Source organism: Caretta caretta, chromosome 11, assembly GCF_965140235.1.
Source record: "Caretta caretta isolate rCarCar2 chromosome 11, rCarCar1.hap1, whole genome shotgun sequence".
In the NCBI taxonomy this organism is placed as follows: domain Eukaryota; kingdom Metazoa; phylum Chordata; order Testudines; family Cheloniidae; genus Caretta; species Caretta caretta.
In genome coordinates, this window is record NC_134216.1 from 59,200,228 (window position 1) to 59,225,750 (window position 25,523).

The 25,523-nt window shown below is 41.1% G+C and overlaps 1 protein-coding gene across 3 annotated transcripts in view; it reads left to right on the forward strand.

The window, feature by feature from the left end:
* The window catches only part of LOC125644844 (aldehyde oxidase 1-like), an 81,970-nt gene that overhangs the window by 19,487 nt on the left and 36,960 nt on the right, over positions 1-25,523 (forward strand). For all 3 annotated transcript variants that reach the window (XM_075118062.1, XM_075118060.1, XM_075118061.1), the window contains 14 exons: positions 154-234; positions 2,098-2,242; positions 2,423-2,515; positions 3,712-3,863; positions 4,078-4,171; positions 7,861-7,970; positions 8,813-8,997; positions 13,586-13,748; positions 14,575-14,667; positions 19,209-19,378; positions 20,663-20,789; positions 21,674-21,796; positions 22,994-23,090; positions 24,060-24,184. In XM_075118062.1, the coding sequence (XP_074974163.1) occupies positions 154-234; positions 2,098-2,242; positions 2,423-2,515; positions 3,712-3,863; positions 4,078-4,171; positions 7,861-7,970; positions 8,813-8,997; positions 13,586-13,748; positions 14,575-14,667; positions 19,209-19,378; positions 20,663-20,789; positions 21,674-21,796; positions 22,994-23,090; positions 24,060-24,184 (1,758 nt within the window). The remainder of the gene's footprint in view (positions 1-153; positions 235-2,097; positions 2,243-2,422; positions 2,516-3,711; positions 3,864-4,077; positions 4,172-7,860; positions 7,971-8,812; positions 8,998-13,585; positions 13,749-14,574; positions 14,668-19,208; positions 19,379-20,662; positions 20,790-21,673; positions 21,797-22,993; positions 23,091-24,059; positions 24,185-25,523) is intronic.

The window sequence follows — 25,523 nt, forward strand, 5'->3', positions numbered from 1 at the left end:
TAGCATCTCATCCAAAGGCTATTAGAGTAATTACAAAGACTCCTGCTGACTTCAGTGGGCTTCAGATCCAGTCCTTGTGATTCTTTCTTTTTTATAAAGAATGAATTAAGTAAAAAATTGTTTGTTTTTGTTTTGTTTGTTTGTTTGTTTAAGACTTCCACCAAGCTGTTTTCAGCAGATGAATTTCAGCCCTTGGACCCCACCCAGGAGTTTATATTTCCACCAGAATTAATGGTAAGTAGAATTGCTCTTGGTCTGTGCATATGCTGTAACATCTGTAACGTTTACATGTAGTTCAGTACTCATCTTAATGTGCTCTCTAGTAGTGGAGTGGTTACATCAGGAGAAATATCACATATTTGCCGATAGATCTGCAAAGATCTGTGATTTTTTTAAATTCTGTGTTTATATTTACATACAAGAACTACATTAAAAGAGATGCAAAGTCAGGTACTCAAAATGTAGGGAATTAAGGTTGCCTGTGCAAAGCATGGAGCTGCTGGAGATTCTCAACAAAATGGTTGTACAAATTTTTTAACCTGGGCAAAACAACACATTTTCATCATCTTGTTCTGAGAAAAGGATGAACTGGTTTTGCTGAAATTTCCAAAAATAATCAGTCTGTGGCAGACACCCCACACAGAAAATTTTAGCTTAAACGGTTGAAGTTTGACAAAGTTATAAGTAAGTCTGCAAGTTTGTCACGGAGGTCATGGATTCCGTGACTTTCTGTGACTTCTGCAGTGGCTGGTGTGCCTGGCTCAGGGGACAGCTCAGGCAGCCCCTGCACCAAGCACACCGGCTGCTGCTGGGCAGTCTTGGGCCCCCACGGCGCCCCCCGACCCCAGCAGCAGAGTTTGGGTGTGGGAGGGGACAGGGGATTGGGGCACAGGACGGGGTGAGGTGGGCTCTGGGCAGCACTTACCTTGGGAGCTCCCCAGAAACGCCTCTGCCTTGCTCAGCTGCTAGGCAGAAGTGTGGCCAGGCAGCTCTGCACTCTGCCTGAACCTCCGCCCAGAGCCCTGGGTTCGCAGCACCCATTGGCCGGGAACTGCGGCCAATGGGAGCTGCGGGGGCAGTGTCTGCAGGTGGAGGCAGCATTCAGAGCTGCCTGGCCACGCCTCTGCCTAGCAGCTGAGCAGGGGGGATGTCACTGCTTTCGGGGAGCCCCACAGGTAAGCGCCACCCAGGGCCCACCTCACCTCGTCCCCTGCCCCCTCCCACACCCAAACTCTGCTGTTGTTGTGTGTGGGGGGGAGGCACAGAGCCAGGTAGGGACTCTGCCAGTCCCACCAACCGCCCCGCCCCCAGCACCAGTGGGAGTCCCAGGCCATGCACCATTGCCCACACCCTTCCCCTACTACACCAGCAGACATCTCGGGCTGCACACCGCCACCCGCACCACGCCCCCCCCAAGCAGCCGGGCTGCCCTCCCACAGCACCCCGGGCAACCTCCCCCGCAAATTTTATTCACTGGTATTTTTAGTAAAAGTCATGGACAGGTCACGGGCCGTTAATTTTTGTTTACTGCCCATGACCTGTTGGTGACTTGTACTAAAAATACCCATGATTAAAATGTAGCCTTAGTTATAAGCAACTGAAAACAGTGTCTTATAATGGATAGTATTAGGCAGCTTCACCTATAGGTGGCACTACCTATGTCTGGCAACCTTATCTACAGGCACCAGCTATGATAAGGGGTATGCCTACACGGCAGCTGGGAGGACTTATGGAGTAGGGTTGAAAGTAGTTTCATTGCAGTCAAATCCGGATTTTTTTCAAATTAATTTTCCATTGATTTCCAAGGGTGCAGGATCCAGCTCTAAGTGCGTAGTCTGCAGGATAAATCCTGTTTGCTAGACACATCTGAGTCAGTTTTAGGCATTTTATTCATGAAACATGAATTTCCTCCTTGTGCAAAGGGCCAGCATAAGGCTGATGCACTATTTAAGTCCCACTTAAGCCCAGTTTTGAGGGTTTAAGTGTGACTTCCATGGTTAAGGAATTATTTTGGCTCCTAGTCCAGTGCCCTATTCACTAGACAACCGCTGCCTCTCTGGAGCTTTAAATATTAAATCTACATTGTTTCTCCTATAGACAATGGCTGAAAATCAGCCAAAAAGAACTCTTGTTTTCCAAGGGGAAAGAACAATATGGATTTCTCCTGCTAGCCTGAAGGAGCTTCTGGAGCTGAAAACTAAGTACCCCAAAGCACCTCTCGTTGTGGGGAACACCAGTGTGGGTATGTAGAATCAGAGCACATCCTGTTATGCATGTGCCCGTGTATGTATGAACAGTAGCGGGCAGCATTTAGAATTGCTTGTGTGTTCTTTGTCCTTAATATATGACTCAACAATGACATAGTCACAGTTCTGGAAATGCAGCAATCTTCCTTTTCTCTAAATCTCATTCTACTCTATAGGGCCTGAAATGAAATTTAAAGGAGTGCATCATCCAGTTATCATCTCTCCTGCAAGGATCCTAGATCTGAATGTGGTGAGATACACAGACAATGGTAAGTAGGCCCTACTTTTGCCTTTTGAAACACAGAGAGAGATCGCTGCATAAGATAATACTGATCCGTACCCTAGTGGGGAAGATGTGAACTGCTCTACAGACATCCTGGCTCTCCAAGAATGTCTAGAGATGCTTGTGAATGTTTCTGCAAATCATTCCTGAGACATCCATGGATCAGGATGGCTATGATCCCTGCCCCAATGTATGATACATTAGCAACAGCATGGGTTTGTCTAGATTAGGAAAAGAAGTTGAGGTTAAATTGGGATAGCTAGTATGTGTTATCTAACCCTAATCTTAACCATGACCCAATCCCTAGTGTCGAAGTGGATTAACACCTTTTACTTCAATTTAGCTGGCTGAGGTCAGCCCTAGGGGGAGTGTAGAATCAAAGTTATTGGCTATTTGTCCTCCAATGTCTGCTTATGGAGGGGACCCTCAACATTCAGATATCCTCCCTACTACATGGAAGAGGTGGCAGTGTCAGCCATCTCTGCAGCACCTCTCCCTCTCCTCGTCTGTAACCCACAGAGGCTTCTCTGTAGATCAAGTGTTCATTCTGGGGAAGAGATAGGAGACTGGGTGGGCCAGGGGGAGGAGTGGGCAGACTGCGGTGACACCCGTTGTTGCCCCCTCACACTCTATGGAGAATCCATGCATGGATCTCACAGCACTTTATAACATTAATTAAGCCTCAGAAATGCCCTACGAGATAGATAGTAAATATTACTATCCCCATTGTAAACGAGACAGAGATGAGCAAACCAAGGCAGAAAATTTCAGCAACTTGCCCAAGGCCAAAGAGAGAGTCTGTCAGAGCTGGGGTTACAATTTGGGAGTTCATGGCTCAGAGCATTAGACCACATCTCTCTCCCCATTTCCAGATGTGCTTAGCTGCTACCCTTGACAAAGAAGGACTCTCTACCATGACTGTTAAAGACTTTTAACCTGTCCTAGTTTAACTCCAGTTTGCACATGCACATTTTGAAATTGATGCAGTATTTGTTTTGTTTCCTAAATTACAGTGTAACAAAAAACTTTTAAGATGTTGCCTTATTCCTATCCACATTCTAATGAGAGCTGATTGTGAGAAAAAGGCACTGCATAATTACAAAAGTACAGTCTGGACATAGTTTAATACCCTGACTTTGGAGCAATGCTCACATTTTGATACTTACAATAACTTGGTTTCAGGACTAACCCTTGGAGCTGCCTGCAGTCTGGCTGTAGTGAAAGATGCCCTGACAAACACAGTCTCAAAACTTCCAGGGGAGAGGTCAAAGATTTTCCATGCTCTCTTGCATCAGTTAAAAACTCTGGGAGGACAGCAGATCAGAAACATTTCCGTACGTTACAAGTGGATGGGTTAGCAAAACTGCATGGAATTGCTTCTGTCTGTGCATAATATTTTTATTCGCAGCTGAAATAATAGACTTTAAAATTAATTTTATGTCACTGTCAGTCTTATGACCTTTGATCAATGTAAATCCTCACACTGTACTGACGCTTACATAAAGGTGACGACTTAGTGACATAATGTCCTTTTTTTTCTTTTTTTAGTCTTTAGGTGGAAACATTATGAGTAGAAAGTCAACATCAGACTTGAATCCCATTCTAGCAGTTGGCAACTGTACCCTCAACCTGGCATCAAGAGGTAAGAGGCAGGGTACCTGTAAGAAGGTGGCCCTGTCTGGAGTGCCCTGCAATGGCAGGCCATGGCACAACAGGCAGGCATGCCGCAGTTTCCCTTCTTATTATTCCTCAGAAATAGTCCAAAGCAACTTCCCAAGTAAAAGCAAAGCCCTTGTGGGGTTCATTTATTACAAAAGCCCTATGCACATAAATAACAAAATGTAGTCCAGAATTTCCCCAGCATAGTCCTTACAGTACATGCAGCGTACAGCCCTGGTGTCTCTCATCACACACTGGCTCTCCAGTGCAGTCCTCTCCCTGAACTTGTAGTAGGACATCTCAGCCCTTCCAACCGTAGCGCAGGGAACACCACCCCCCCGCCTCTCTGCTGAGAGCATCCTAGCCAGGGGACCACCCTTCATTTCCACTGGCCCTCTCATGATTCCTCAAGGTCCAGCTCTCTAGTCTTGGAGATGTCAGTAGGAAAGCTCCTCCACCACGCGCCTGCCTTCAGCCCTCTCCAGCCTTTGTCTCTGCCTCTCTATCTTAGAGCCAGCAGGCAGTTGCCTCTGCTGCTCCTCCTGTCTCCAACCCTGGTTTTCTGGCTTGGGGACACCAGCCAGCAAACCCCTCCTGTTGCTCTCTTTGCCTTCAGCCTTTCCCCAGGAAGCACCTTCTGCTTTCTTCCAGGACCTCCTTGAGTCCTCCTGGTCTCTAGCAGGACTCATTGGGTCTCCCTCTCACTGAATTTCTCCAAGATTCTTTATAGTCCCTGGTGCTGTACTATCCTCTTAACTGGTCAAATGGGAGCACCTGTCCTAGCACAGGGGAGCTGGAACTGCTTCGTTTTACAAGGGGCAGCCACCCTGTGACAGTCCCTCTCTGTATTTGTACTGAAGATGTAGGAAGTGTGATAAGGAACAAAATTACAACCAATTAATGTTGTTCAAGAAATCCACTCCCTGCCACACACAAAGCCATGTCTATGGGGAGACTGTGGAAACTGAGAACACATGAGGGACATAGGATTTCCACAGGCGTAGTCATGTGTACCTCTATAGCCAAGGAACCAGTAAAAACACCAAAGAAACAGCATGATTCAGGTAGCTGTGCACGTGGCCCCTTGCTTATTTTAATTCTGATCTAAGGGGGAATAAATTAAGCAGGTGCTGTATGCATAGACACATTGTAGGATGGAAATGCATCCTCTCATTCTGTGATGGACCATGCCTACTTTGTGTGTGACCCCATTACACATCACTCGTCACCCTAAGGAACACATTCACCACGTAGTTGTTTCCTGGTCAGGACTTGTGCACTACTTCTTTTGCCATTTTTCCTGAATACACAGGGGTGGACATGAGAGCCAGAATTTCTGTCAAAATACAGTTCCACTCCGGAAAGTGACTTTGTAAAAAAAAAAACACTGTCTCACTCAACAGAGTCACCCCATGCCTGTGTTGAGAGACAAGCCTGCTTACCTGCGTGACAAACAAGAGTTTTTACAGATTTTCATTCCTGTCAACCCTGCAGAGCCAATGCAGCTAAGAGAGGAGTCTAGTTCTTGAGTATCCTTAACAGAATTGTTCACCAAGGGCCAAAAATTGACTCCTGGCAGACCCTCTGAAGAAAAGGGCTGCATAGACATTAATTGGCCACAGAACTCTTCTTACAGGTGATGATGTACACCAGAGGTCCCCAACGCGGTGCCTGTTGGCTCAATGGCGCCCACCAGGGCAGTTATGGGCTCCCGCAGGACACCGCATCACCGAAATGCTGCCGCCGAGCGCAGCTGCCAGAGAACCACCCACCGAAATGCCGCTGAGAGGCGTTGCTGTTTGGGAAAATGCTATTCCCACAGAAAGGCTGGGGACCACTGATGTACACGAAGGAACAGGCCCAGTTAGACTCCCAGGTCCTAGTGTTAATTTGCAGCTGGCAGATAGACAAATAATAATTTTACCTGTAAATATAGCATGTTCAGTGTGCACTCAAGGGATAATCTACCAGGGACCTCCAGAAGCCATTTGTTTTGTATATTGGACCTTCATTATTTTTCTCTGTCAAAGCTTTGCAGTTCACCTTTCCTGGGTTTTCAAAATAGGGATCTCTCCTTCTACTATTGGATGGCTAGATTGCAGTCACATTATTGCATGTGGCATTTGTAAGAATAATCCCCATAATATGGCAGCCATTTTTGAAATTTCACTCCCCTTGGATTGGGAGAGGGTGTTTCACCTTGTGGACCAAGGATCCTTTGGTTGTAGGAAGCCTGAGACCTGGATGAGGCCTGTGGAAGCTAACCAATGTAAATATTAAATATGGTTAATTATTATTAATGAATTAAACATCAATTCCTTTGATGCTAACACATTGTGTACTTTATGCAGCATATGCAAAGCATAAAGGACACCAGTGTTTAGAAAATGTACACTTATTAATCATATTTATTATTTGTATTATGGTAGTGCCTTCAGCCCCAGTCTGATCAGGGCTCCATTGTTCTGGGTGCCATATTAGACAGATCCTGCCCCAAACAATATACAATCTAAGGCCCTGATCCTGCAAGCACTTGCACATGCTTAAACTTTACACAGGTGAACTGTCCCATTGAGTTTGGTGGAGTTACTCATCTGCATAAAGTTAAGCACATGCAAAAGTTTTTTTGCCAGAGTAGGGCACAACTTGAAACAAAACAAGCGGGTATATAAACAAATGGAGGGAGTTGGGGAGAGGGGATGAGGATAACATGATGAGGATAACAGACATAATTAGCAGTTTAGGTATATAAATAAGCAGTAGGTTTTAATGATGATTGGAGCACTATTTTCTGTAAGCATAATGCTATATTTAGAATGTCCTAACACTCCAACACTGTTTCAACAAGGTGTATCAATTTACACAGTGTTGACTAAGATATTATATTAACTTTAATTTCCTAGTGTTCCCATGTAAACATTTTATGATGGGGGAAAAACACACGGGTGAATTAAATACATATAAAATAGGAATGCTTTAGGAGAAAGTCTGCTAGCTGTTGCTTTTTTCTGATCTGTTAGATGGTCATGTGTATTGGTAAATTAGGTGGATATTTCAGAACAGTGTGTAATTTGCAAATATAGGGACACTTATCAGATGTCCTAATCCTGTTTTTAGATGTTCAGATTGGCATTTAGGCACATTAAGTCTTCTGAATGTCAAACTGTGGGACTGTTTACCTTTGTATTTCCTTGTTTATTGTTAATTACTTACAGGGTGGATTTGGTTTATAGCTATACCAGCAAACCCTCTGTAGTGTAGACAGTGCCGAAGTAGTCAGAAGGTTTTTGGACTGGGAATTTCAAAGGGCCTAATTGAGTTAGGTCCCCAACTCTCTTTGGAAATCTACCTCCCTGCCTTCGGTCCCTTTCAGAATCCCAGCTTTAATCATTAATCTCATAAAATTGTGATTTTTTTAACTTTCAAAACAGTTGATCAAAAAGAGAAAGGAAAAGACAATACAAATTCTTCCTCTGGTAACTATTGAAAATAGAGAGACCACTTACGTTTAAGGTGCATGCTATTGTTGGGACATTATATGAACTTTAAGTAATTCTTTTCCCAGAAGTATTGCATATTCTTCCTTGACAATTAAATTGGATTTACACATATAAACTGCCTAGAGTTCACTTCTCATTGTACAGAGATTGCCATTTCTGTTTTCTCCAATAGAGGGAACACGGTGGATTTCTTTGAGTGACATTTTTGCCAGCGGAGTTGGTAACAATACCCTTATGCCTGAAGAAGTCTTAGTCTCTGTTCACATCCCTCATTCCAGGAAGGTAAAAGTTGCTGTGATGTTTGGATTTGTTTTGTGATAAGGATGGTTTAACCAGTGTTTATATGGAATTAAAGAAAGAACAGGAGGAGGAAGTACCATCTGTGGTTTGAAAAAAAAACAAAAACCACCCAACCAGTGAAATGTTTTGGAGGGCATTGATATATTCTGTATCCCAGGACGCTGCCCATTTGCAGCCTGGCAAGACCTCCAGTCTTTATGCAGATGAAGTTCCTGTTATCTCCTGAGGGTTTTGCCTACATAGGGACTGTAGGATTGATACATGATCCATGCTTCCACGCATAGTTGCTGCACAAGGTTGTTTGCTTGGTGCTGTGTCACCAGTAATTCTGTAACACCGTGGAAGGGCAATATCTCTGGGAATTGGTAAGAAGACTGTTTGGGAGATACCTGCAGGCAGTCACACATCTCTGGTCTTGAATAAAAATGTGACTTAGTTGAATTTAGATGACTAAAGGAAAAGATCTGTAAAAGCAGAAGATAGAGTTGAAATACTGGCTTGATTTGTGCTTGAGTTTAGGCAGAGGTTGAGCCTCTTCAGTTTTGTCTCCCATTCTAAATGTGGCCTTCTCCCATTCCCCCTTACCTCTCAATAACTGTTTGTGAGAGGGGCTCTGCAGGGGATGGAAAGGGAGGTGGGTTGCTTGCAAGACAACAGTGAAGAGGGAACTATTGGATGGTTAAGGGAAGGGAATGAATGGTGCTAAATGTTTTGGAAGTAGAATCCATGCTCTATGGTATTTATTACCTTAGTTCATGTAGATCTCTGTTAGAACATGTTACATTTCTGTGCATACTTCTTAGCCTCCTTTTGATTTTTGTTAGGGGGAGTTTGTATCAGCATTCCGACAGGCCCAGCGCCGGGAAAACTCACTACCAATTGCTAATGCTGGGATGAGGGTACTTTTTGCGGAAGGCACGGACATAATTATGGACTTCGGCATTTTCTATGGCGGCGTTGGCTCTACCACCATCTGTGCAAAACAAACCTGTGAGGCACTCATAGGGAGGTACCGTATGAATTCCTGGAGGCTTTAGACATCTTTCAGATTTGAATATTGTTAGCTTTTTAATATTTCAGGGCATAAATACGGAGATCCTTTATTTACAGAATGGTTGGTGCCATTTATAATCCACCAGATGAACACAGATCAGCCCCAAGTGCTAAGTCAACTCCTCACCCCAGAATGGAGTATTTATACTTTTCTGTTCTAAATGTTTTAAAGTCCACGAATGAATGTTGTGGTCATTGAAAGGTCTCTCCACAGGGTGGGTACAGTTGCTTTATTAGTGTCACTACATCACTTTGCTGTTGTGCCCCAACCTGACCTGGAGGGACTTCTACCTGTTCTTTATCCATTCAGTCTCTAGCATCTGTGCTGAAACTTCCGAAGAGGCTGCTAATTAATTAGTATGAGGGAGTGGGGTTCTAAAGTGGGCATTGAAGAAGGACTCATCCCTGCATTAGCAGTACCAGCAGCAAAGGGCCTGAGGGGACTTATGCCTCCTCAGTTCAATGGCGGCCAGGGTTGGGTGTGGCCCCAAATGCAGACTAGGGCATGTCTAGGGGCTTCTTTAACTTGCATCCCCCATTGAGGCTGGGGAGGACAGGGATATGGTATTTTACATTGACTAGCTCTCTGCACTGTTCTTAGCCAATCAGTAGCAGTAATCAGAACTCACCACCTAGCTAGCAGATATCAGGTGCAGCTTTCTCTGTTTATGCTCCTGGCAGAGGTGCATTGTAAGGAGGGACCTGAAGGAGGAAATGCCACTGATTGTACAGGTTGTAACTGGGAGTTTTTCCCACGTGTAAGGAGCAGCATGGGAGAAAATGAGAACATGATTTAACCATCAGAAAACTGAGCTTGTTCTAACTTGAACCTCCTCAAATTTCAGGGTCTGTGAACAAACCCCTGGGAACTGTTTCTCCCATGCAACTTATGACCCAATTTTGAATTGGATTTGGAAGGAGTTCACATCACTTTTAGTATTTCTCCTGTGCTAACATAAATAACTACTTGGTGTGGTTGAATAGTCAGTTTACCATTTATGTAAAGAGGGCAGGATATTTGAGTATTGTAATTTAAAGCATTGATTGTTTTATTATTAATCTCGGAACTAGGTAGCACTTTGGAATAGGATATTATCTTACTCACTCATTAGACCTGGGTTCAAATTCTTGTGCTAATCACAAGTGAAAATAAGGCCCTGATGTAATGCTCTTTAAAGTCAATGGGAGACTTTCCATTGAGTTAAATGGGCTTTAGATCAGGCCATAAGTATGCTTTTCTGTTGTGGTACATAGTGGACACTGATCTACAAAGAGTCCTTTGGATCAGAAGGGTGCTCTACATGTTTTCTATTCCTTCTGTATAGTGACAGGACAGAGTTAATTGTTCCTAAACAATCCCTAATATTCCCTGAATTGTGGGCACTTGTTATGTCTAAATAAATACTCCTTTCACTTTGAGCACCCAATTTAAAATGTTAAATAAGAATTGCATGCTTTCTGTGCAGCTCATGTAGTGTGAGTTCCTGACAACCCTTTTCCTTTTGCAAGCTTTTCATTGAACATCATGGCAGACCTACAGTTTATTCAAATAGATACCTATTCAGCAAAACACGTAAGCATGTACCTAAGTCTGTCCATATTCAACAAACCGCTAAGGTACATGCTTGCTGAATCGGGGCCTTAAATTGATTATCTCTACCTGACACTATATTACACTCCTTTTAATTGTAACAACAACCAGATGCCACAGCAATGACTGTCTCATAAAAATATGTAAACAAATAAAATTAGCCTTTCTGAGTTTTTGTTTATATCCTTCATGTTTATAACCAGTTCATCAAAAACTAATAAAAAATAAATGACAAAAAATCTATTGTTGCCCTCAAAGGTGTTTGTACGTGAGAGAGATGTCTGAGCTCTTGGATCAACCCGTTATATTTAACTGGCTTTCTATGTATTCAGACAATGTTCTGTTTTTCTGGTTTAGGCACTGACAGTTGGTATTATTGTTCTTGAGTGTCAAGATTTGCTCTAATAGATACAGTGGCTGGGATTTTCAAAAGTGCCTAAAGCAGTTAGGACCACAAGTCAAGTCATGACTTTTTCAACCTCTCTTTAACTGAGAGCTTTGCCAGGCCCTTGATTATTCTGTTGCTCTTCTCTGAATCCCCTGTAATTCTTGCAATATCCTTTTTGTGATGGAGTGGGCCCTGGCAATAATTGAAAATGCTGATAAATTGTTTCTCTAAACTCTGTCCTGTTGTGCCATTTGATCAGTTTATAAGCTGAAGCCGCCCTCCCACCCATTATCTTTTTGTTAGATTTTGCTACCCCTTTGATCTCTCTCAACATTGTGCACTCAGTTTCCATTTCTTGATCTTGAGGCCAGTGGTATAACCCTGCTAATATATTTATATTTATATTTATATTCTTACAGCTTGGGATTTGTATCCATATAGAATCAACTGTGTGATATACTTCAAAAGAGCAGAATTTTCAGAAGAGAGACCACTTTCAGATGAGCATCCATCATCTGAAAATCTGACCCCTTTAAAATGTCTCAAGTTGACATCCAAAATCACTAGTCCCTTTTGAAAGTTCAGGCCATTATCTATTGTGTAGTGATAATTTTTAATAGAATTAAACTAGGGCTATCAAGCGATTAAAAAAATTAATCGTGATTAATTGTGCGATTAATCATGCTGTTAAACTACTAGAATACCATTTATTTAAATATTTTTGGATGTTTTCTACATCCAAATAAATATATTTATTTCAGTTACAACACAGAATACAAAATGTACACTGCTCACTTTATATTATTATTTTTGATTACAATATTTGCACAGTAAAAAACAAAACAAATAGTATTTTTCAGTTCACCTAGTACAAGTACTGTAGTGCAATCTCTTTAGCATGAAAGTTGAACTTACAAATGTAGAATTATGTACAAAAAATAACTGCATTCAAAAATAAAACAATGTAAAACTTTAGAGCCTACTCAGTCCTACTTCAGCCAATTGCTCAGACAAACAAGTTTGGTTACAGTTTGCAGGAGATAATGCTGCCGATTTCTTGTTTACAATGTCACCTGAAAGTGAGAACAGGCATTCACATGGCACTGTTGTAGCCGGCATTGCAAGATATTTATGTGCCAGATGCGCTAAAGATTCATATGTCCCTTCATCTTCAACCACCATTCCATAGGACATGCATCCATGCCAATGACAGATTCTGATTGATAATGATCCAAAGCAGAGTGAACCGACGCATATTCATTTTCATCATCTGAGTCAGAGGCCACCAGCAGAAGGTTGATTTTCTTTTTTGGTGGTTCGGACTCTGTGGTCTCTGCATCTGAGTGTTGCTTTTGTAAGACTTCTGAAAGCATGCTCCACACCTCATCCCTCTCAGATTTTGGAAGGGACTTCAGATTCTTAAACCTTGGGTCAAGTGCTGTAGCTATTTTTAGAAATTTCACATTGGTACCTTCTTTGCGTTTAGTCAAACGTGCTGTGAAAGTGTTCTTAAAACAAACATGTGCTGGATCATCATCTGAGACTGCTATAACATGAAATATATGGCAGAAAGTGGGTAAAACAGAACAGGAGACATAAAATTCTCCCCATGGAGTTTAGTCACAAATTTCATTAACACATTATTTTTTTAATGAGCATCATCAGCATGGAAGCATATCCTCTGGAATGGTAGCCAAAGCATGAAGGGACATACGAAAATTTAGCATATCTGGCACTTAAAGGCCTCGCAGTGCTGGCTACAAAAGTGCCATGCGAATGCCTGTTCTCACTTTCAGGTGACATTGTAAATAAGAAGCAGGCAGCAGTATCTCTCATAAATATAAACAAACATGTTTGTCTTAGCAATTGGCTGAACAAGAATTAAGATTGAGGAGACTTGTAGGCTCTAAAGTTTTACATTGTTTTGTTTTTGAGTGCAGTTATGTAACAAAAAAAATCTACATTTGTAAGTTATGCTTTCTCAATAAAGAGATTGCACTACAGTACTTGTATGAGGTGAATTGAAAAATACTGGTTTTTTGTTATTTTTAGTGCAAATATTTGTAATAAAAATAATAATATAAAGTGAGCACTGTACACTTTGTATTCTGTGTTGTAATAGAAATCAATATATTTGAAAATGGAGAAAAACATCCAAAAATATTTAATAAATTTCAGTTGATATTCTGTTGTTTAACAGTGCAACTAATCACGATTAATTATTTTGAGTTAATCGCGTGAGTAAACTGCGACTAATCGACAGCCCTAAATTAAACCAATTTTCATAGTTTAAAAAAAAGCTGATTTATTTTACTAGCATATAGGGCTCGATTATGTTGACTTCATTGAGACTATTCATGTGAGTAGCAGCTGTTCGATGTGAACCACACTGTGTTAAAGATCAAACTCCCAATATTGCTCCCACTGAAATCCAAACTGCAATTGACTTCATTGTGAGAAGGATCTTGCCCATGTCTGCGATATAAGCAAGTTAGCGTGGTCACCATTTAACTCATTCCACTGTGCCTAATATACTGATCGCAGTATTATTATTATTTTTGCCAGGCATTGGAATGAGCACATGCTGGATGAAGCTTGCAGACTGGTTCTTAAAGAAGTTTCTCTGCCGGGCTCAGCCCCAGGTGGGAAGGTGGAATATAGAAGGACTTTGATTGTCAGTTTCCTCTTCAAATTCTACCTGCAAGTGCTTCAGTCATTGAACAGGATGGTAAATTCTTGTCCTGGGTCTATTTTCATGCAGTCTAGTGAAAGGTCTTGTACTCTGTATTTATTTTTCCAGTTTGTACCGTGTACTGAGCATAAATTCTGTGTTCACAAAAAAATTAAAAATACATGACAACATATCAGTGCCACTATTAAAAGAGCTCTCACACTAAAAAAATAAAAAAAATTTAAAAAAGAGAGTGAGATCATCTTGCGTGGTCTACCTCTTCTCAAAAGGACAAATAGCTGGGATAAATAAATGGCTTTGCAACGTGCATAAATGTCACCAACTAACTACGCTATGATTTTTTGATTTGGAGAGAAAACTTGTACAAAAATCTGTTCAGATATCATTGTGTGGTTCTAATTTTGAGTTTTCTTTCTGAAGGATTCCTGTATTAAATCTGTTCAGGTTCCAAAGAAAAGAATGTTTTATCTAATTGTCAGCCTTGCAAACTTAGCTTGGGCTCTGAGAGTCAAGCCGGGTTTTTCCTTTCTCACCTATCACCACCAGCAGCAAAGGTTCTATGTCAGTTTTGTTCATAGCTCAAAACAAAGTTAACCTCTTCTTACTGCAGTCCCTTTCATTGGTCTCTTGAAACAGCTGTGGTGTTATGCTCCAAATGCTTTTTTTTTTTTTGTATTTTTTAAATAAATATTTTATGAATGCTCAACACTCTTCACTTCATTTTCAGCTACTTTTTTGGGCTCTTCTAAATAGGGGGAGACTTGAGAGGTTTATGTTCAATCACTGTGGTTGCTAATTCTTTTAATAGAAATGTTTGTGTTGTGAAAACATAACTATTATTATTAAAACACTTCTCTTTCAGGACCCCCATCGGTGTCCTGACATATCAGAGAACTATAAGAGTGTCCTACAAGATTTCCAACCCAAAATGCCCCAGAGTGAACAAATATACCAGGTCAGTGAGGCTCTTTTAATACTCCCTTTCAGTTTAAAAGACACTGTTAAAAATTAAGGTACAAGAAGAGCCCAAGCAGTGAAGGCCAGATACAGATTTTACAAAGCACTGAGGATGCTGAACTCTGTGCTTTTGATTTAAGCTCATTTGTCATTATGGCTTCAGTTTTCTTAACGCTAGTTATTTTAACTTATCCCTACTTTAGTACATGCTCAGTCCTTACAGGGATATAAGCTATTGGAATGGAATAAAGAAATGTGATGAAGTACAGTAGATCCTCAGATTTATGAACACCTTGGGAATGGAGGTTGTTTGTAACTCTGAAATGTTCGTAACTCTGAACAAAACATTATGGTTGTTTCTTTCAAATGTTTACAACTGAACATTGACTTAGTACAGTTTTGAAACTTTATTATTTAGAAGAAAAATGCTGCTTTCCCTTTTTTATTACTAGTTTACATTTAACACTAGTTTAATATGCTTTGCAAATCATCATGTGTTCAAGTAAAATTTAGCAGCAGAGGGGAGCAGAGAGCTATTCTTCATGTCCTTGTGCAGACAAAATTTTCCTGTTCTGCAAGAATTTTTGAGATTTCAAAATCTTCTTTCCCATCCCAAATTGGGACAAAAAGTCTAAATCTCAAAAATGTTCATGAACCAAAAATCAAAAAACAATTTGTATCAAGGCAATCAAAATGTTTTATTTAGATAATTTCAAAATGTTTCATTTTAATTTTGACTTTTTTTACATTTTTGTTTCCTATCAGTTAACTTAAATTACAAAAGGTCATTTCAAACTGAAAAATCAAACTTTTCATTTAGAAAATGTCAAAAGAGGACTTTTTGACAATTCTGAAGCTTATTTTTCCCTCAAAAAATTTTTTGAAACAGGCAATTTGCGACATTCTGGTTTTGGCTAATTGGCATTTTCTGATTAAAAAAGTTTAGTCCAAAAATTCATGCCCAGCTCTCGTGATGGTGATCTGGAAACAGCAGCATTATTCCTGGGGCTACACCCTATGTGACAGTGGGAATGGGAGCCAATGGAAAACTGAAAACATTTCTGTTGTATTAATATAACATTGTATCTTAAAATGTTCCAATTAGAGTTAAATAAAAACAGAGGGGAAGAGAAATTAAGCAGCAAGGGTAATTGGTGGAAAGAGATGTTGAAATTTGAAATGAGCTAGGGCATCGATGAGGCAAAGAGATACAGGAAGGCTGTTCCAGAGTGCAGTAGCTGCAAGGGAGAAGACTCTTGTACCAGTGGTGATGTAGGGACAGAAAGAAGCCAGTATAAATCTGAGGTAGCGGGGGGGAAAAAGAGATAGAAGGAGGATGCAAAGTGCTTGAAGAATCTATTATTCTATCATAATGTGCTATTGTCAATAGCTCTTAAACAAAATTATTTTCATGTGAAATTACACAGAAGAGAGCCACATTCTCTGCTGGTATAACTCTGACTTCTTGCAGTAAACACATGGTTCTTACTAGTGTAAAGGGAGAGGGGAATCAGGCATAGTAAGTTATATCCTACTTTAAAGTCAGTTTTCTAGCAAAAGCAAAGAATGACTGTGGCTCTTTTCTCCTTGCTAAAACATGAGAAAAGTCAGGAACAACAACATCTGGAGGCTTACACAACTGCAGAAAAAATACCTCATTGTAACAACAACATATCACAAGGGATGAAAGCATTCCTTTTACTTATAGAACCAAATCTAGGTCAGAGTCAGTGTTTCATTAGTATTTTCATAATCACAACATGTTTGAACAGGGAGAAACTTAAGTAATTGTTTGGCTTCATACGCCACTGGCTTTCACACTGCTTATAAAATTGAACATTGTAGACAAAACTTGTCATCCCCATTTCACAAGAGGAATAGCTTTCCTTTTCAGTTGATTTTCCTGTAAGCACAGAGCTCCACTCGGTGTCACATGAAGCCATTTACAGATTTAGAAGGTTTTTCAGTAGGTTCAAAAAGTTCATTTGTAGTGAATGATGAGCTATTGAAAACTTGCAACAGGATATTAATATATTGTGATAAATGGGCTGATTAGCTGCTCATAAGCTGTACTTCTGACTGCATTGCATGTAGGAACATAGAACTGCACACTGGATGGATCAGTGAGGCCCATCTAGTCCAGTATCTTGACAGTGACCTGTGCCAGAAGCTTCAGAGGATGGAGAGCCCCCCACAGGGGAAACACTATCCCCGGTAGTTAGAGATTGACATATACACTCAAGCATGAGAGTTTAAATCCCCTCTGAAACTGCTTGTTTGTTGGCATTTTTAGATCCTTGCTATAACTCTGGATAATCTTACCTGTATAAATGACAAATCCTTTTTTGGGTCCCACTAAGCTCTTGTGACAGTAGAACAGCAGCCTTTAAAAAGTGACAGCAAAAGGGTACAGCTGCCATATCACATCCCCCATTCATTAGAATTAGAATTCACAAAAGGAACGAAAGATGTCAAACAGGCAGAAAATATAGCACACACTAATAAACAAAAAGGTACCACGGCACTGAAAGGAAATAGAATCTCTTTTTTAGTGGCATGTTAAAGTATGTGGAGAAGGGTGGCTGATGGTTCAGAGAACCATCATTTGAGCTCCGGCTCTGCATAGGTTTATGTGCTAATAAAAATGAGATTACATTTCCTTTCAATGCAGTGGTAGCATCTGATTTATTTGTGCTTGTGTTAGTCTCGCTGCATTTTCTGTTTGCAGTCTTTGATTCCTCAGTGAACCTGGAGCGATCTTTGAAATGGCAAACCCGTTATCATTAATTTGTATTCAAGTATCTCCTAGAGGCTGCTATCAAGCTCAGGACCCCATTATGCTAGGTGTTGTACAAACATACAAGCCCTGTCTACATACACAAGTTGAACTGATTTATCTTAAGGTAGACTGATTTAGTTAAGTCAATGTAGACTCCTTTTGTGGATACTCTGAAGTCAGTTTTAGAGCATCATATATCAATGTAATTAAGGTAAACAACTTCAGATAATTTGTTATAAGGGACACTTAAACTGATTTTCAGATTCTGCACACAAGTGGGATGCACCAGTTTAACTTGCTTCAAAACTGATTGTGAACTCATTACAATTTGTGTGTGTAGACAAGGCTGTAGTAGACAGTCCCTGCCCTGAAGAGTTTACAATCTACATAAGCAAAGGGTGATTAGGGGAACAAGTGCAGTGGCTTACCCATGGTCAACCTAGCAGGACAGTGACAGAATTCAATTCCCCCAAGTCCCAGTCCTGTGCTGCCAGGCACTAGACCGAACTGCTTTCCATACGCCAGATATTCATGTCTTGGATTCCTTTTTAAGATGTTAGAGACCACCAGCAGCCCGTCAGCAGGCAGTGACTAAACAATACAAGTTGGTATATTTTATTATTTAGATTATTCAGCATTGTGTTGCATGAGTGATTTCTAAGCAAGCCAGTGCACAGCTGTCAGTACTTATCTTCGGCAAATCTGTAGTCTATGCCTTGGTCTTACTTTGTAATATGAGCAATATAATCTTTTAACAGCAGGGAAATAAATGCAAATGCTGAAAGATCTGTGCTTATTCAGATAAGACTATTGTAATGTTCTGTTAGAGGACAGTTGAGCTGGTTTGGGGAGTCCAACAATCAGGAAGTTCATGGTAGGAGACATCTAATTAAAACTCATTTCTCAGCATATTGCCAGTAGCAGACAGTTGACTAAAAAAGAAAACAGGGAGGGAGCTACTGGAGGAAGGAGAGGTTAATCAAACTACCTGTGCATTGGAGACTGTAGGGGGAAAGAGGATTCGAAAATATGAATAAATAGCCAGTTCTCAGCATAGGGAAAGGTTAGTAGTGAGGAGTCAGTGGGATCAGTAGTTCAGGATGTTTATTAATGGACTGGAGAGGAGGGGCGGGGGGGGTCAATGAGTACATGACAATATTTGCTGATGGCAAAAAATTATTTCTCAAGCAAGACCTAGAAAAATAAAATTAATAGGCAATGGAGTCACATATTAAATTCCTCACAGGCAGCTATGAGGGAATGCACATTGGAAGGAACATTTAAACTGCTTGTCCATACTGAGCAGTGCTGAATTAATTGTAAGCTTTCAGGGGGAAAATCCAGGAGTCATGATGAATAGCTCAATGCACTGTACTGCCAAAAAGGTGAAATGAACAACAGAAGCCACTTGAGAATAATTCAGAAAATTATTACAGCACCACTGTATGTATCAATAAGACAGCACATTGTCCTCTTGAACATTGCATTCTGTTTTGGTTACTTTGTGACATAAAGGACATAGCAAATATAGAAAAAAATCAGGAGAAACTAGAAACAAAATGGGTAGACTCCTGGAGAAGATTGCATAGGAGGGATTAAAGCGACCTCTGGGGACCAGCAGTTTAGTAAATGCTCCAGCCTAATCTGTATATAATATTACGCCAGAAGTTGGTGTTGTTAAACAGAGATTTTCAGACACTAAGATAAGGACACGCTGACTTGTCTTTCTTCGGCTGGGGATTGGTTTTTTTGCTGAGCAGGAAGTAAACCCAGAGCAGCTTCCCAGGGATCCAGTAGGACGTCCCATCATGCACCAGGCTGGTATAAAACACGCCACTGGTGAAGCTCTTTACTGCGATGACATTCGTGCTGTGGATGAAGAGCTCTTCTTGGCTGTGGTAACCAGTTCCAGAGCCCATGCAAAGATTGTGTAAGTGCGTAAATGCCGCAAAGAAAAGTATAACCATGAATGCATTGGTTGAGATTTTCAGAGCAGTGTAGGGCATTTAGATGCACAACTTTCCCTAGATTGCTTTGAAAATCTCAGCCACTCTGCTTTGTAACAGAGGATAGACACTCAGAGCATTCTGATGATGGAATACTAATCTGAATACCAGCTCAGCATTTTTGTAAGGTTTGAGCTGCTCACAAAAGATGCACTAGTATAACTAAGATTGCCCTGAGTTAGTTAAACCAATGCAGTTTGGACACTCATGTCAGTTTAAACCTGGTTTACAGCAGTTTAGCTTGTGTGTTAACAGGTGCAAGCTAAATTGTTGTAAAACATGTTTAAAACTAATACAGAGTTTAACTAAAATCACCCCATGAATTAAACTAATCTACTAAATATTTGTACTTGTCAGCAAGTAACCTGGTTGCATTATTGATTCTACCACTCTGTGCCACAGATCTCTTCTTCATCTAATGCAGAAGAGATTGACACACCCAACCTTCTTTTGTGTTTCAGAACTACACCAATAAATCTCTGACCTAACACTATTTTACTAATTTATAATTTCATCAGAGCACTGTGTGCTAATTATCTCTTTAGCATTGGCATTAGACAGGAGATGGTACCTAAATTTGCAGGGTTAACAAAACTTTTGGTATTTAGGTAATACCAATACAAATCTTGGCCTGAAATCCCTTGGTTTGATTTGTATTTTATACTATCCAGGCAGAATACATATGTAGAGTCAAACAAGTGAGAGAGCGTCTGAGCTCTTCTCACAGACTACAACACACGTATTTGTTTTTAACGTTCAGTCGTTATAATACAAGATTCTCTCTTGCTTTGGGACAAAGGTGTACCTTGTAGAGGATGGGACCAAATAGAGTTCTTTCTGTCTCTACCAAAAGAGCTGGAGTGCACAGCAAGGGGCTGGGTGTTTCATAGGTGATATTTCTCTATGGAGCAAATGAGCCACTGCCATCCTCTCCACCACAATTCCGCTGTCTCTAATGTGGGAAAGGAACAGTGACTTTCTTATTACAAAGCAAGCCTTTTCTGGAAGGGAAACAGCTCACCTACAGCCTTCCCTTCCTCTCTACCCGATCTTGTTATCTCTAAGGAGGATAAAGACAGTGACCAGCAGCTTCCACAAAGAGCTGTGTGAGAGCAGTCTTGTGGCACAGGCTGCCTATGTATGTATTGTATCATCTTACTTCACATGCAACACTGTGTGGAGCTAACTACTTTATACTTTCCCCCTAGATTTATTGATACATCAGAGGCCCTCAAAGCACCAGGAGTGTTTGATATTATAACAGCTCAGGATGTCCCAGCCACAAACGAGTTCTACTATTACAGTGATCCAGAGGTTATATTCGCAAAAGATAAGGTATAAAGTGTCAGTAGCTATGATTTTTCTTTGGTGATGTCTCTTTGATCCTTGATTTATAATTAAAATAAACAGGAACAATATTGACTCTTGAATTTTTGTATCATGTGTATGTTACACATGTATCATGTGTATGAGTCAACTTCTTAGTTCTTTTTCCATTTCCTTTCTAAGTATCAAAATAACCAAACTCTGTGACATACCTCTTTAAACCAGATGAATCAGACTAGTCAGGATATAGGGTAATCTTTTCTAAAGAACTTGACGGTATGTCTACATAGCAGTTTGGGAGTGAGGGGCTGAGTGCAGCACATGTAGACATGCCCAAGCTAGCTGTAATCTAACTAGTGTGAGCACCAGTATCAGTGCAGCCGTGGCAGCATGGGCTTCAGCGTGGGCTGGGCGGCACAAGCCCACACGGGGTATTTACTTGGGCAGCCCAGCCCACACTTAAGTCTGTGCTACTGTGGCTTCACTGCTATTGGCGCGTGAGCTAGGTAGGTTGAAGTCAGTTCAGATATGTCTACACATGCTACACTCACACCTCCAATCACAGTGCAGATATCTTCTCAGTCACGTAGGCTCCCAAGTCTCGTTTTTAGAAGTGACTCAGGCACTTGGGAGCCTATGTTTCATGGGAAGTCCATAGGACTTAGGAACCAAGTCATTTAGAGACTTTTGAAAATGCTGTGCTTGATTCCAAATAACATTGATACTTCTACTAGTGTATTGGTTTAGGGGAAGGTTTATAGCAAATAAAAAAGGTTAAACCAAAACAAAAATTAGAAAGGGAAATGTGAACACTATTCATTTGAGTCCAGGATTTCAGTAACCACACGTGGGGATCATCTGAATACTGGAAGTATTTCCACGGTACTTTGCAGGTAATTTGCGTGGGTCAGATTGTCTGTGGTGTGGTTGCGGATTCAGATGTTCATGCCAAACAAGCAGCTGCAAAAGTGAAGATAGAGTATGAAGATCTGGAGCCGGTGATCCTGACTGTTGAGGTAATAATTAGCCTCATCCTTCTTGCTTTTTCACTAACTTATCTTGGGCAGGGAAAGCAGCTGTTTACTCTTCACTTGCTATTTACTTTTTTTTCATAACAAGTGAAGTGTGACTAACTGGATTATCTTTTTAAGGATTAAGGGCAAAATTTTTGCTGTCACTTATACTAGTACATACCCAATGATGTCCATGTAAAAAGAGCAGAATTTCGCCAATTTTCCACTTGCACTTGGTTGGTTAGTTAGTTCTTAAGGAAGATCTTCACTTCAACATATAGTAACAAACAGGGATCTTTCACATCTAAGTATTCCCCTGCCTGTTCCTTTCTGGGATTATGATGTGTTCTTGCTCTCTCTTCAGACAGTACCAACTGCTCCAGGAAAGCGGTTCTTGGAATTACCCAGTGAATGACAACAATTCAGAATTCCTGATCTGGGAACTCTGCCTATAAATAGGAGCAAGTTAAAATTAAATGGGGCCTGTTCTGCCCCATTTCTCTGCTTAAATAAATAAAATATTAGCAACCTCTCACAGATCTCAGTGGGTTGAAGTACAGGGCGGATTTTGACTTATACTTTAGAGCCTCGTTCAGACCAGCAACTTGTGTATTAGAGACTTGCTTTGTTATGTGGCAGTTGAGAACTTGTCTTTGTTTAGAGTAGCCATTACTGTTGGGGAGTTTGACTGAAGTGTATGCTCCCCTGATGTGATAGAGACTGGCTTGCATATCAGGAGAAGAAAAGCATTGTGAAGCAAAACCCATACTGACTATTCCTATCTTAACCATATAGTCCAGTCTCTTTCTGTTCCATCTTGGTCACTTACAAGATGTTCTGTTCCTCACCACAAACCAGACTTCCCTTTTTGTCCTAGGGAGAGTCCTACTGGACAGCTGTCAAACAGCCTTTGGGGAAATAGTATAATTAATAAAATACCTCTGCACTAGCATTCTGTGGGAAAGCAGAGGTTATCGGTAATGCAAGATTGAGTCACAGCAACATTTTCTTGTCCAATGTATAAAATCCTAAACTTCTGGAATACTGTGATGGAATTTGGTAGTCTGATAACTCTCTGTACCCAGTTCCCCATATCTTTGTGTAAGGTGCATGGTAATCATATTGGTAATAAAATGCTGTGGGAAAAAAAGAGAATATTTAAAATTCTCAAACTTGTGTGTGTTTTCTCCACCACTGCAGGAGGCTATAAAGCACAATTCATTCTTTGAGCCACAAAGAAGACTAGAACAAGGAAATGTTGATGAAGCATTTGAAACGGTTGATCAAATTCTTGAAGGTAAAGTGCAGAATGCGTTGGGTGGATGGCGGGAGGTTTATGAGAGCTTCTGCCAGTTTGAAGTCTGATAGCCAAATGGATCTGGGCAAAATGGAAATTGTCAAATCTTCATCAAAATTTATAGGGACAGACTTTCAAAGAGTGGCACTTAAATTGCTCCTTCCCATGTCCCTTTTAAGTGCAACTGATGTACTGTGCCTATTAGGCAACACCAGTACAGCACTACTATCTGATTAATTTATGAGAAAAAATATAATCCTACCATTATTTATCATGGACTTTCCTGTCTCTGTTTTACTGTGATACAAAAGTGACAATCTACAATATGGAAATGTTGATCCAGAATACATGGTGGGGCTTTGGAGTTGCAGGGCGCAGATCCTCAGCTGGTGTAAACTGTCATAGCTCAATTGAAACCAATCAGGTGACTAACAACAGCTGACATATGCCCTGCAGAATTTGGATTTTACCCTCCAGTTAGTCTGTTCCCTTTCAACCACCAATTCCTCCCTTTCTTCCCCAGCATCAGACATGGCCTGTTTGGTGCTGATCCTGAACAACCACGAATAGCACTTCCCTTCCGCAAAAAATTCCTGTATTCCATGTCTGATCTGATTAACACAAGCTGGTTCGAGATCCTGTCAACACTCTCAAGCCTTCCACATTCCAGACTCAAGACGCTTAGCTTGATATTGACAATATGTCACAGTTCTGTTGATATCAATGGAGCAGGGCCAGTTTACACCAGCAGAGAGTTTGGCTCATATTTTTATGCTAGATGTTGCACCTGCTGCAGCTGGTTTCTCTTGCCTGGTTGCACCTTAACAACAGTAGCATCAGCAGCTGTGTTGATCAAGTACGTTGAATGTTATGTTTTGTGTAAGGTGCATACTCAGCCTAGCCTCCTCATTCCTCCCCCTTTTACCACCCAGCCCATCAGCAACACTTGAGTCTTTATCTTTGGAACAGGGGAGATCCATATCGGGGGACAGGAACATTTTTACATGGAGACTCAGTGTGCACTTGTTGTACCAAAAGGAGAGGATAAAGAAATGGACGTGTATGTGTCAACCCAGCATCCAGCACTTATCCAGGTAATGGAGAGCCTTTTTAGGCAATTCTTTAAAGACTCTTTGTGTGTGGTTTGAAAATCCATCTTCAACAGTTTATGATGCAGTAGGAACATGTGAATTACACAGTTGGGTTATCCAATGTCCATTGCCCTCCAGTACACCAGTAGCATGCCAGCTCAGCACCGCTGACCCATCAGCTGTGCACTGATCTCTCTGGCACCAAGGTGAGGAGTGGGTAAAAGCCCTTCAGTTGCCTCTGAAAGTAGTCTGTGCTCCCAGGGCACGATCCTTTAAGGTACCGAGTTCTCCCTATGAAGTGCTAAGCATGCTCCACTCCCATCTTCTTAGGTGCTTTGTACATGCATTAGTTGGGGTGGTGACAACAGCCTACTGCCAGAAATATAAAGGGGAAACTCACAAAACCTAACATGAGAGAGGTAAGGTTGGTGAGGTGATATCTTTTGTTGAACTAACTGCTCTGCACCCACTAGCAGCCAAGCTCCTCCCTCCTCCTCCCCCCCCCAGCACTCTGCGTACCTGCTCCTCCCCCTCCCTCCCAGCGCTTCCTGCCCCCAACTGCCTAACAGCTGTTTGGCGTGCTAAGGACTTTCCAGGAGGGAGGAGGAGCAGCAGGGACATGGCATGCTCAGGGGAGGAGGCAGAGTATAGTTAGGGCAGGGACTTGGGGGAAGGGGTGGAACGGGGGTGGGAAGAGGTGGGATAGGGGCGGCGCCGGCGGGGGGTCGAGCACTCACTGGGCAGAGGGGAAATCGATGCCTATGCTTCTTCAGGTCTGGGCTAAAACCTAGTATTGCAGAATTATCTTGTCTTAGCTACACAGATGGCTAGTAAAGCAGAATGCATTTTGAACAAAATGCTGAGATTTTGTATTAGGTATATTTTGCCCATTATTCAGCTCGTATTTTCTGTGTGTGTTACTTTTATATCATTGATAACAAAAATCTGCATTCTTTCTTGGCTGTATTTCATAAATGTCAATCAGCCCTATATTGGAAACAAACACATTTCTTCATCTGTGACTAATAAGGCCTTAGATTATTAAAACCAAACATTCAAAAAATTTAATGTCCTTATTATGAATTTTGCTTACTTCCTGAATTTCTCTCAGCTTGGACAATTGTCTATAGCCAGTTTCACTTTCAGGTTCTCCCTGTTGCAGTATTTGGGTGCACATGTTGTTTGGGGGTATTTATTTGTTGAAAAATAGATGTTTCATTGGGAATTAGAAAGAAAATCCTGGAGACATAACTTGGTCTTTTCTATAAACTTTTTTTGCAAAACTTAAATTTGGGCCAGATTTGAGCTGACAGGGTCCCTTTAAAATTGCAATGGTATAAAA